The 13019-nt window shown below is 50.5% G+C and overlaps 1 protein-coding gene across 1 annotated transcript in view; it reads right to left on the reverse strand.

Annotated features, from left to right (window-relative positions):
- Nucleotides 1–4389: 4389 nt before the first annotated feature.
- Nucleotides 4390–13019, reverse strand: part of Hic2 (HIC ZBTB transcriptional repressor 2) — a 27188-nt gene continuing 18558 nt past the window's right edge. The window contains exons 2-3 of the mRNA XM_005369996.2: nt 10584–10681; nt 4390–8447 (exon numbers count right to left, since the gene is read on the reverse strand). Of these exons, the coding sequence (XP_005370053.1) occupies nt 6611–8447; nt 10584–10609 (1863 nt within the window). The 5' untranslated portion in view covers nt 10610–10681 and the 3' untranslated portion in view covers nt 4390–6610. The remainder of the gene's footprint in view (nt 8448–10583; nt 10682–13019) is intronic.

A 13019-nucleotide genomic window follows, 5' to 3' on the forward strand; every position in this document is an offset into this window, starting at 1 on the left:
CAGAGCTAGTTCCAGGACAGGCTCCAAAGCCACAGAGAAACCCTGTCTCGAAAAACCAAAAAAAAAAAAAAAATTAATTTTCAGGGCTTGAGCAATGGCTGTTCTTCAAGAGGCTCTGAATTCAATTTCCAGCAATCACATAGTGGCTCACAACCATTTGGAATGGGATTTGATCCCTTCTGGCATGCAGCAGTGTATGCAAGGCAGAGTTTATGTATGTAACAGAGCGCTCACACATAAAATATATAATCTTTAATTTTTTTCTAAGGAAAGACATTGGGGCTGGTCATTAATCCCAACAATGGGAAGCAAGAGGCAGAAGGAACTCTTGAGTTCCAGGGTAAAGATGAGTACATGGAGAGATGGGACAGTGCCTCAAGAATAAACATGGAGAGATGAGACAGTACCTCAAGAATGGGGGGGGGGGGCTGGAGAGATGGCTCAGAGGTTACGAGCACAGATGGCTCCTCCTGAAGTCCTGAGTTCAATTCCCAGCAACCACATGGTGGCTCACAACCATCTATAATGAGGTTTGGTGTCCTCTTCTGGCATGCAGGCATACATGCTGGGAGAATGTTGTATGATTAATAAATAAATCTAAAAAAAAATAGAGGGGGGGTAGGAGAGGAGAGTGGGAGAGAATACTTCCATGGGAATTTAAAATAAACCAGGTCTAGGCACCAGCGCTTAGGAGGTGAAGGATCAGGATTTAGGATAGAATTCATCCAGCAGAGGGCTTAACTATCATACAAAGCCACAGACTCCATACACACACCATGGCACTCACAGAAGAAATGAAGACATTTTTTTAAATTTTGTTAATGATTTCTATTTTATGTGTAATAGCACTTTGCCTGCATATGTGTCTGTGTGAAGGTGTTGGACCCCTGGAACAAGAATTAGTGGCTTTTTTTTAAAGATTTATTAATTATGGACACCAGATCTCTCATTACAGATGGCTGTGATCCACCATGTGGTTGCTGGGAATTGAACTCAGGACCTTTGGAAGAGCAGGTAGTGCTCTTAACCTCTGAGCCATCTCTCCAGACCCCCAGAATTAGTTTTTAGCTGCCATGTGGGTGGGTGCTGGAAATTGAACCTAGGTTTTTGGAAGCTTTTGGAAGCCAGTGCTCTTAACTGCAGTCATCTCTATAACCCCATAGTTTGTGTAGCCTGACAGTCCCTGAATTTAGAGAGCCCCGCCTGTCTCTGCCTCCTGAGTGCTGGGATTAAAGGTGTGCACCACACAACCTGGGGAACTTGACTTTCATCACTAACATAGGCATGAGCCAAGGTCACCACAGTGAGAGAACTTGTCTTAACTGGATTCAACCATGCTCAGGACCACAGTATTTTAAAATCTTCAGAAAGATGGGCTAGAAAGGCTCACTTGTTATTTTGCAGGGGACCAAGCGTTTAGTTCCTAGAACCCACATGGCAGCCCACAACTACCCAAAACTCCAGTTCCAGATTAGGTGCAGACCCTGTGGGCACTGACACTGTAAACGGAATTAGCCTGTCTTCTCACCACTAAGTAGTTCCTTTAGGGGCGCAGGTGTCAATCTGGGGACACCCATCACACACAGCACACCCACATACACGTAAGTAGACATACACATAAAAATTAATTTAGCTGGGTGTGGGGGCATGTCTTTAATCTCAGCCTTCAGGAGTAGTAAGAGTCAGGTTGTGTTGCTTTTTTTTTGGTTTTTTTTTGTTTTTTTCGAGACAGGGTTTCTCTGTGGTTTTAGAGCCTGTCCTGGAACTAGCTCTTGTAGACCAGGCTGATCTCGAACTCACAGAGATCCGCCTGCCTCTGCCTCCCGAGTGCTGGGATTAAAGGCGTGCGCCACCATCGCCCGGCCTGTGTTGCTTTTTTTTTTCCTTTTTTGTTTTGCAAAGCAGAATCTCTGTGTAGCTTTGCAGCCTGTCCTAGAATTTACTCTGTAGATCAGGCTGGCCTCGAACTCGAGATTCACCTGCCTCTGCCTCCCAGGTGAAGAGTCGGGCTATTTAACATTCACAAATCTCTTTTGAGTCATCCCATCTTGCAGGTGCACACAGGGGAGTTTGAACCTAGCATCCTGGCACAACCTGGGGAAACTACTCTACCACAAACCCAGCCCTTTAAGAGAATCAAGTCTCCAGCTAACCAAGACTCAGTGCAGCAGCACTAGCTCTAGAGATGGCCCATGAGGACTCGTCTTTCCCAGCCTTTTCTTAGTTATAACTGTGCTCCTCCCAGCCACTCCACCAGATGCGCTTTCTGGACAGCCTTTATTAACTTGAGTCAGTATTGTTCTGACAACGCTCACATCTAAAGACAATCACCCTCCATTGTTCACCCAAGACCCTGCTCACTCTGCTGGAGGGGACAGCCACAAGACAGACACCAGTTTTCAATCAAGCTTTTAATGAAAAGATCATAAAATAACAGTTTCTCAATACTGTACATTAAGACTGCACACTTTTGAATGGAGAGATCAGTCCTGAATAAATCACTCTGACCTGAATGCATCCATCCAGACTCTGTAGGGATGTAAACTCAATGTGGTAAGTGGCAACAGTGGTGACCAGTACAGGAGTGCGATCCCTGCATCCGTCCCCTGCTCCGGGAAGGGCACAGAGGATGTGATCCCTCTTCCAGTTCCAATTAAATGAATAAAAAGATATACCCCATCCCTCCTGAGGTATTTGCACATGGGATGGATGGGGCCCAACCTGGGGCCCCTGGAGGAAACAAGTGATGGGTTAGGTACAGGGAGGTTCCTTTAAGCACCTGGCCCCATGGGGCCCCACCAAATGGAGGGGGGGACCCTGGGAACTCCCTGACCCAAGTGAGGTCTGTTATGCAGCATTTGAGGTCAATAAATTACAGCAATAAATAGCAAGGTGAGGTAGGGGGAGGGGTCCCTGGTAGAAAGTTAAAGTAAGGTGACTGAAGCTGTAGGCATCCTAGGAAGGGGGTCCTGGGCAGCTCATTTCCACAGCTTCCACCCTTCCCGGGTTGGAATGTCAGACTGAGGTCGGGTCCCTCGCTAGCCCTCATTCCTGGCATCCAATTCATAGGTTCAGTAACATTGGCCCCAAAGTGACTGGGGAAAGGAAGACCTTGGTCCTTTTAGTGGAGCACAGCAAGGTTTGAGAGCCTGTCTATTCTTTTCAGGCTTGTCCCTTGGCTTCTGCCTCCGTCCCCTAGCACTTGCTCCCTGAGCCCTGCCCTCCTGGCTGCCCAGGATTCCCCCTACTCAGGAAGGCAGCAAGCAGTCGGCCTGCTGAAGCTCAGCAGATCGCACTCCTGCACAAGGACCTGAAGTCCAGTGAATACTGACAGTGTGGGCAGCAGGTGGGGACCTGGCTCCCCTCAGTGTTGATGGACGGAAACACACTTCCTGGGCCATGTGAGGTCAGGAGTCACTGGCTGAGGTGTATGGCTATGCTGCAAGTCTGAGATTCTTAAATGTTCAAAAGTTCATCTTTTCCTTTTTTGCAATCTTGGAAGAGCCCTTGCAGTAGCTCGGTCCAGTGGAAGTGGGCACTGGCAGAGCCGGGCCTGCTTCCACCAGCTTGCCCTAAGTCTGAGAAATAAATACATTCATCACTGCACAAACATTGATAAAAAACAACACTGTTGAGAGTGTTCGCACCATCTGTAGGTAAGGACCAGACTTCTGCTGCCCGAGGTGGGGTTTGCATATGATGGAGTCCACTGAGCTTCTTAAAGCTCCCTGCTTTTTGGCTTGACTGACTCTCACAGTAACTAACACAAGGCTCACGGGCAGGGCTGACATCCACCCCTTAGATGCAGCCAGGCAGCCTGGGGGCTGGTCAGCTTGGTGCACGCTCTTTGGTGGCAGCTGAGCTTGAAGAGACCCCCAAAATGGGGATTAGGGCTCAGGTGAAGCTAGGGGGGAGGGGTCTTCTAGTCCTTACCCAGCACCCAGGGCTGCCTCTTCCCTTGAGCTGCTCAAGGGTCAACGCAGAGGGACCCAGGAGGGAGGGGAAGAGGTCCCTGGGACTGGCCTTATAGCTGCTGAGGTCTGAAACTGTAAAAGTTTATGTAAACAATGAGATAAATATATTAGTATCTTTTTTTTTTCTGAGCCCACTGAGGTTCCATACTCATTCAAAATGTGCTTTGGTTTAAAAAATAGGTTTTGTGAATTTGGGTATGAGCTTTTTTTCTTTTGATTTTTTTTTTAAATCTTTTTTTCCTACATGATGTTTGCTATTTTCTGTTTCCTGTTTCTCCAAAACATTCAGGAATCAAATGACTAAAAGAGAACTGTAAGCCACCTTGGCCTCCTATGGCCTGATTTCCTTGAGGCTCTTAACACACACACACACACACACACACACACACACACACACACACACACACACAGACTCACAATCATAAGCATGCACCAATAGAAACAAAGGAAAAGGAAAAACAAACCAAGTGTCAATCCCGCCCAGCCCAACAACCCTTAAAATCTTAAATAGGAAACTATAGTGTTTTGCTTTCTCATTAACATACAGACAAGGCTTGGTACAATACTCTGTTGCACAGACGTGCTGAGGGGCTCTGCTCCCAGTCCCTGAATTTCTGCACAGCAGATGAGGCTTCCCACAGCCTGGGAGGCCACATGGGGTTCCCATGCCGTACAGACTTTGTGTCCTGTGGCGTAAGTGCTGGTGGGGTAGGGTAAGGTGAGGTGGGTAGGTAGAGAGCAGGGGCCAGCACGCCCTGCCTCTTCCCTGGGTAGAATGGGGCTCAGTTCTTCACTCAGCTACTGTCTCTGATTACAGGTGTGAAGGATGAAGAACCGGGTCAGTGCAAGGGCACCATGTAGAGGTACCCTCACTCTCACACCTGCCACTCACTGGGTCCCTGAAATCATGCTGGAGGATCTCTGGAGGGGTGGGAGCAGGAAATGTGACTCTGCAATTTTTGGTCTGAAGTAAAAAAAAAAAAAAAAAAAAATCAAAAGGAAAATGAAAAGCTATTTTCATTGTATCTATCAAGCAACATGATAAATTCTACAGGCCCAGATCTGTGGCTCATCTGTGGCAGAGCACAGACAGCCTTGGTCTGGTCTTGCCCCTTGCTGGACCCCATGCAAGCACCTGAGGCTGGCTGACTTACAGTTTGACCCTGTACTTGCTAAGTGGAGGCTGCCCCTCACCTCTGACTCTGCAGTAGCTTCTTAGATACACAGAGCTCAGGAGGACACAGGATGGGGCCGGCTCACTTCCACCTCACTCAGGCCCACACAGGGAGCTGCCCCTTCTCATGGCTTCTGTTATTCAGGTTCCCAGCACCTGCCCCCCCCCACAGCATCCCCTGAAGAGCAATCATCCCTTCAGAGAACACTGAGGCCCACAAGGGGCTCAGGCCAGCCCAAGCCCAGTTTACTCCCACTGTAGGAAAACAAAACCAAGTGGATCAGCCTCGACAGTACTGTGGTATTGAATTCAAGAGGTAGCAAAAGATCACAAGGCTCTCCACCTTGTTTAGTGAGTAAGGAAGCAAAACGTCTGTGCATAAGCAACACACACACAGCCATGCACACACACGCACATACCAACAAGAGTACCGATGGCCCTGGCACCAAGTCTGGCCTCCCCTCCACCCTCTGAAACTTTAGATCTTCCAGTTCAAACACCTCAAAAAACATATGAGAGTGGGGGGGTTCTCAATAAAATAAGTACCTCTATCAAGTGATATTCCTTAGAAATTATGGGAAAAGCCTGTTCTCCTGAGGAAGCCCAGGCAAGCAGGGCTTAGGACTGGGGAAGCCTTTGCACAAGAATGGCTTCTGGGGCCTTGGAGAGACAGGTTCAACCATGTCCACAGCACCAGGACGAGGGAAAATGACAGGGCGGGGGCAGCTGCCCCAGTTACATTCAGTCTGCAGAGCCAGGCTCATCCCCAAAGAGGCGGGAGGAAAATATTGTTCATTTTGGTTTTAAAAAAGAATTTTTAAAAACTGTAAAAAAGAAATAGGAACAGCTCAGTAGGAATAACAGCATTACAGGCCCAAAGGGCTCTTTAGTTGTAGAGAGGTAGGCAGTGGGGTCACCCTGACTGTCCAGTGCCAGCTAGCAGTTGCCACCCCAGTTCAAAGAGAAAGGAACTGCCACCCGACACCAGCTTCCCGACACCAGAGTCACACTGCACTGCAAAGATACAAGCACACATGCACACACACAGTTGAGGTCCCTGCCAGCTGAGGGCCTGCTCCAGGCACCACTTGACCACGGGAAGCCCTGTGCCTCCCCCAGCCCAGACCGCAGGAAAGGGACCAGGTCCCACTGACACCACATGATGGGCTCCCACCAGCTCTTCAGCAGCCCCTTCAGGGAGCTGGGGAGCCAAGTGGGCGGGGAGGTAGAATAGTCACCAGCACCACACGCACAGGGCTGGCCCGGGCAGCTTCTCTCCTCTCAGCTTCCCTTGGTACACTGTTGATTAAAGCTCTGGGTGTGGGGAGGCTGGGCCAGAGAAGCTGCTGGGAGCCTCATGCCAGACTTTGGGGTTCAACCCCTCCCACCATGCTTCCTTACTCCTCCTTCCGTGGGTTCCCAAGTGGCAAGTCTGCAGAGGGCTCCCTCGGGTCTTTGGCTTCTAGGAAGGGGAGGTGTGCATGCGCAGGTGGCTGATGAGGTTGCGCTGCTGGGTGAACTTGCCCCCACAGAGCTGGCACTCATAGGGTTTCTCACCTGAGTGCACACGCATGTGCTCTGTGAGGCGGTACTGGCGGGTAAAGCGCATGCCACACTCATCGCAGGCAAAGGGCTTCAGGCCCAAGTGGCTCCGCATGTGGCGTGTCATAGTGCCTCGCTGTGTGAACATCTTGCCACAGATGTTACAGGGGAAGGGCCGCGTCAACCAGTGTGTCTTCTCGTGTTGCCGCAGTGTGGCCGGGTCCTTGTAGGTCTTCTCACAGACTGAGCACTTGAAAGGACGGGGCTCAGCTGCATAGGCTGCACTAGGTGTTGACAGGTCCTCAGCCTCCTCCTCTGCACCCCCACTGCCGGTCTCATAAGCTCCTTCTTCCTTGATGAACAACTCCTCCTCTGTGTGTGTCTCCACATGAGCATTGAGCTGCTCCGAGCTGGGGAAGCCCTTGGCGCAAGGGATGCACACATAGAGGTTGTCTCCATACGACACTGTCTCATAGCCTTCCTGCCGGTACACATAGTGGGCGCCAGTGTGGCCACTGCCCCCCTCACTCCCACTCTGCCCACTGTCCTCGCTCCCATCTTTGCCATTCTCCTCTTCTTCCTTGCAGGGGTATGGCGGCTCCCCATACGACCCACTGGGGCCACTTCCACCAACACTGCTGGCCAGAATGCCATTGGGAACCCTGTCCCCAAGCCCCTCACCTTCTTCCCCTGGGTTGGAACCCTTAATCCCAGTTTCTCTCCGGTCAAATGGGGACCCAGACACAGACTCCTTTTTGTTCCAATCTTTTTTGCGGGCTGAATGCCGTAGGCTCTTGCGAGGTTGCCCGCCCTGTCCTTCCAGCAGACTCACGTGGTTTTCTTCAGCCCCTTCCAGATCCATGGGCTCATCAGGAGGGGGCCCTAGCTCAACAAATGAGGTACTGTTGCCAACAGGCAGCGTGGAGGCTGAAGTGGGTGCAGGTGAGTCATGCTGGCTGTCACTCAGCTGGGCAGGGTCCTCAGGAGTGAGATGGGGGCCAGGGGTTGTAGGAGGTAAGGGAGGACTCTTCTTGGACAGATCCAGACCCAGTTCCTGCTCACAGCCCCCACCGCTCCCACTGGTGCTGTTGCTACAAGCCCCCAGGCCCACCTCCCCACCAGTTGGGCAGCCCCCCAGGCCCAGGCCATGTGTGCTCTCCTGGGTAGAGCTGCCCAGAAAAAGCTCATCATCCGATCCTTTGGCCTGAGGGACCTCTTGGGGAACAGGGTGTCCTTTGCGCCCATCTACAAGCCCTGGATACCGAGCCTGGATGACAGAGGCTGTGGATAGCCGCTGACTACGGGTTGGTCGCCCCATACCAGCAGCACCCACTCGGCCAGGGCCAAAGGGCTTGCCAGCTCGCTTCAGTTTGCGGCGGCAGAGGGCTGCCAACTCAGGCAGCTGGAGGTAGCTGGCAGCAGTGAGGAGAGTGCTGAAGTTGGGCTCAGACGGCTGGTCACTGGGCAGCAGCTTGCCCGTGTAGATGAAGTCCAGTATCTGCTGGAACACGGTGGAACTAACCATATCTGTATCTAGGTTGATGAGGTTATCATGCAGGACCAGGGACTTGAAGTAGATGCTACTAGCAGCCAGGACATTCTTGTGGGCCCGGAAGATAGAGTTCTCCACCATGATGATGACATCACACAGGAAGCCCTTGGTCCTCTGCTGGTTCAGCTGCAGCAGGAGCTGTTTTGAATGGCTGGGCAGCTCCATGTCTGGCCCCATGTCCCTGCGCCCTGCCCACGGGCACCACCTGTGGGCAAGAACAGGCAGGATAGTTAACCTGCAGCCTGCATGAAGGTCTGGCACAGGGTATGCACTGAGTCGACCCAAATCCACCCTCCTGGGGCACAGTGTAACAGGACAGGTCTCCATTCACGAGAAAGGGGAGTGTATCTGCCCATCCCCTGCCGTTCACTCACATGAAAAAAAAGAGGTTATGATAAATAAAGGTGCCAAGCAAACAGTGGCTTACAGACTGGAGATGGCTTCTTGGTGCTCCTCATAGCCATCTGTAATTCCAGTTCCCGGGGATCTGACCCCTTATGACCTCCACAGGAGCAGACACACAAGTGGTGCACATATATACACGTAAGCAAAAACACTTAGATACATAAACAGAAACAATTCTAAAAAAAATTTAGTGAGGTTTGAATTTTACTTTGTTACTGGTTTCAATTCTAAGAGTCAGTCACTCCCAGGCTGAGAACATAAAAAGTGGGCAGCAGGTGGCAATGGAAGTTGGAGAGCAAATGCCCCTCTACAAACTAGGGGCCACAGAATAAACTGGCCAGTCCTGCCTAGGCATGTAAACCCACAGGACTGGTCTTCCCAGATTTCCAGATTTTGGGGGGGGGCGGGGGCGGGGCGGTAATTTCCTTGTGTTGAAAAGTTAAATTTTAAAAGATAAAAAAAAAGCAAGCAAACAAAAAACCCTATAAACCAAACCCAGTTCCTTTGGCAGTCTCTGGCCTGCCACCTTTGTTCTACCCTGGTATACTCTCAAACACCCCTCCAGGTAGACAAGGGTTCCCGGTTTGCTAGCTCCTGGTCCTGACCGTGATACTGTACTCTCTGTCCCATAACTGCTGGATCCTTACAAGCTCTCCACTATCTGGAGACACTAACTGAGCACTATCTGAGCCTGTGAACCTCATGGGCTCTGCATCCTTATTAGGAGAGACAGTTTGCCATCTGGGGTCTGGGAAAGGCAGTGAGTTGTCCCTTCCAGACAGGCTGCATAAACTTCCCTTGTAGTCACTGAGTAAAACACTCACAAATGCCTCTGTCTCCAAAGGAACCTGTCAGCAGAACAGCAGTGTGTGCAGGTGGGGTCCACGCTTTCTGTCCACCTATGAGAAGTACCTCAGGCAAGCAGGACACACCACAGACAGTGCCCCAGGGGTGCACAGACAGCAAAGTGTACCAAAGGCCCCAGGGGGTCAGAAGTACTCCTAGTAGACCTCAGCTGCACTCAACTCCACATGCCCAGCCTTGTCTTCCACCCAAAAGGGGGTATTCCAGTGCCTAAGTGGCTACCTGAGCCCACTCGAAAGCTTCCTGAAACCACAGGCCATGGAGACACTGCTGCCAGCAATGCAGCATAGCAAGAGTCTGGGGCTCCAACAGCTTACAAATAGCTCTGCATCTCCCCATTTAGGGTGCAATCTCTCCCTCTGTAGACCCACCTGACCTGGAACTCGATATGAAAACCAGACTGGCCTGTACTCACTAACTTGACCTCCCTTTCCTCTTGGAGCACCCGCATTAAATGGACTGTACACTACCATATGTGGCTTCTGGGTCCGATTTGTGTAAGGAGCTGAATTTTTCTGAAGCGCTCCACCACCTATGATGTCCTGCCACAGTCCTGTCCACCTGGGTGGGCCTGCTATGTCCCCACAAACGACAAAAAGTTGTCTTCAACCCAACACCTGCCCTTGTTCAGAGAAGGAAATCCCATTTATCCCGAAGTTCCAGAATACACCGCAAATTAACACAGATGTACAACACTACCACTCAGTCTTCCAGAAAGCACTTACCAGAGGGCTCAGCCTGCTCCTTGCTCACAACTGAAGCAAGTCAGAGATGACTATGTGGCCCAGGCAATGAAAACCAAACTTGTCTACCAGCTAGGCAGAAACAAAGAGCCTAAGGTATGGCCCTAAGTATCAGTGCCAGGGCAACAGCAGTGCCGACTCTGCTAGCAATAATACCTGGTGTCGCAGGCCTTGGCCACAAGTCCTAGACTCTTCACATGCTGCCTGCCTGCTCTGTGCACATACAATGGACTCAAGTCAGGGCAGAGTCTACACTGCAAAGCTGTATGAAAGACCCAGAAAACCCCAAGAACTGGAAACCATGGTGATTCTTCCTTCTCCCAGCCTACCGGAGTGCCAGGGGCCCAGACACCATGTGAGCAGCAGCCGGCGGGGGTGGCCTCCTTGAGTACGCAGACTTCCTGAGGGTGCATCAAAGCCTGGTTACCTGGAAGAAGAAGGCAGGCATCAGTTAGGAGGGAAGAAAGGAGCATGAAGGAGGGTCACATATTTTACTCCCAAACACAGGTCCACCAACAAAACAAGAGACAAAAGAAAAAATGCGGGATCTAATATCAGGGAGGCACTGCCTAACCCCTAAAACACAGCATAGATGCCCACGCCTTTAATCCAACACCTTTAATCCTAGGACTCAGAGGCAGGCGGGTGTCTGCAAGTAAATTCAGCCTGCTCTATATAAGAGGGTTTGGGGCTGCCAAGGAAAGACCCAGTCTTAAGAAAACAAAGAAAAGAAAAATCCCTGGAAGTCACCGTGGGAGGCTAAAGCAAGGTTGACCTTATTTACATAACAAAAGATCAAAATGGAACCACTAGAGGAAGGGCTGTTTATAACAGTCATCTGCCACGTTTCCCTTCTATTGGAGACACAGCACAGTTCAACCCTACAAAACAGCCAACAGCAGTCCCAGGTGAAGGGTGCTCCACTCTGAGTCCTACAGGATGAGGAATCTTGAGATTATAGATCCAACAGCCTGGTCTTCCCCTAGAAGTCAGTAGAAAGAACCTGCAGCAGCCAGGAACCCTTCTCTGCCAGCCCTTCCCCCACTCCTTGAGGGCAGGTCCCTCAGGAATGTGACCAGACCTGGGGTGTAGGCCTTAGGTTGAGGTCTCTGTCCTTGGCTTCAGGGGGTTAGCTGTCTCTCCTGCCCTGGGAGCAGCTCCATTATCCCAAAGGCCACAGAACAAAGAACTAGTTCTGAAGCTCGAGTTTGAAGCTAGCTGGTCACCCAAAGGACAAGGGACAGAAGCCAACAAAACTGGCGAGATGGGTAACAACCATAGAACCAGGTAACTCACGTTAGCCAGCCAGACACCTGCCAAGCAGCCTAAACCAGCCCTGTCCGCCTTCTGCCTTCCCAAATCCAGAAACTACGGAGCCCTCGGTAGGGACTGGGACAGCAGGAGTGCCTGCTGTGCAGCAGGTTAGTCTGAGTGGCTCGTCAAGGTCCTTACCAGTGCCCTCCACCAGGGGGAGATAAAGCCAGCCCTACAGAGATCTTGAGTCCTCATTCCACGGGAGGCCCTGCACCTACAAATCACTGCTCTCTTCTTCCCGGTCCGGTCCGAATGTTGGCGACCTGGTGTCTACCCTCAGTACTTCCCTTGGAGAAGCTAGTGCATGGGGGACTGAGGACTGAGAAGTGGCTAGATAAGTCTGCCCAGGAAAAGCCAGATAACACCCAGCAGCTCCTAACAGGTAGCAGTGCCTATTAACTAAGGATAACAAGCCTGACAGGACTGCGAACCCAAAACGGGCACCTATAGCCACCTGGGTCAGTGGGACAGATGACCTTGGATCTCAGGGCTGACCAAAACAAATCCTTCTGAAGCCAAGGAAAAGGAGAAAGCCAGCACAGAAACTGCCTCTTGTCTAGAAACCTCCAGTTACACAGGCTTCCCCTGTGGGTGGGCCCAGTAAGTCTGACCTCTGCCGCCAAGGTCCAACTTGATCTACTGTAAACACAAATAGAAGAAATAATACAATTCTGGGTTACTTTCCTGGCCCCCACATTAGATATCAGTATATGGCCTTGATGGAATAGTATGCACCCATTTATCCTCCTTTTTCACTAATTCCCATCACAGAAAAGTTAGAGGCACGTGCCCCTCTCTGAGGGTTGTCTGTGAACACAGAAATGGGCTAGCGTAGTACACATACACCACAGCACACACCATACAGCTCCCTCCAAGAGGTTTTAGAAATGCATTTAACTCAGGATAACACAGCCTCGTAATACTCTACACGACAGGACACTAGTGATTTTACCTTTTGGTCTCATGACCAAATAATCACTGACCCATAGGATAAAATTCTAATAGTCTTTCAGACAAGGTTGCATATATCTCAGGCTGACTTCCAACTTGCTATAGGCAGCAAGATGACCTTCACCCACCTCTATCTCCCAAGAGCTGGGGTTACAAGCAACACATAACCACCTCAATTGTGACACTTAAACAATTTCTACTAACTGATTTTGTGCTACACCACTTTGGGAAAAAATAAGACTGAAATACATATTCTTTCATATTTTAAACCAGGTGTGAAGGCTCCGAGCTATAATCTCACTAATTAGAAGGCCTCAGAGGCACAAGGGTTACATGTTCAAAACCATTATGAACATCAGACTAAAACCTGCCTCAAAAACAAGGGCCAGCCTAATCTACTTAGCTCCAGGAGAGACAGAGAACTGACTGGTTGTCCTCTGACCACCACCACCCCTCTCTCTCTCTCTCTCTCTCTCTCTCTCTCTCTCTCTCTCTCTCTC

The sequence above is a fragment of the Microtus ochrogaster genome, unplaced genomic scaffold, assembly GCF_000317375.1.
Source record: "Microtus ochrogaster isolate Prairie Vole_2 unplaced genomic scaffold, MicOch1.0 UNK68, whole genome shotgun sequence".
Classification (NCBI taxonomy): Eukaryota; Metazoa; Chordata; class Mammalia; order Rodentia; family Cricetidae; genus Microtus; species Microtus ochrogaster.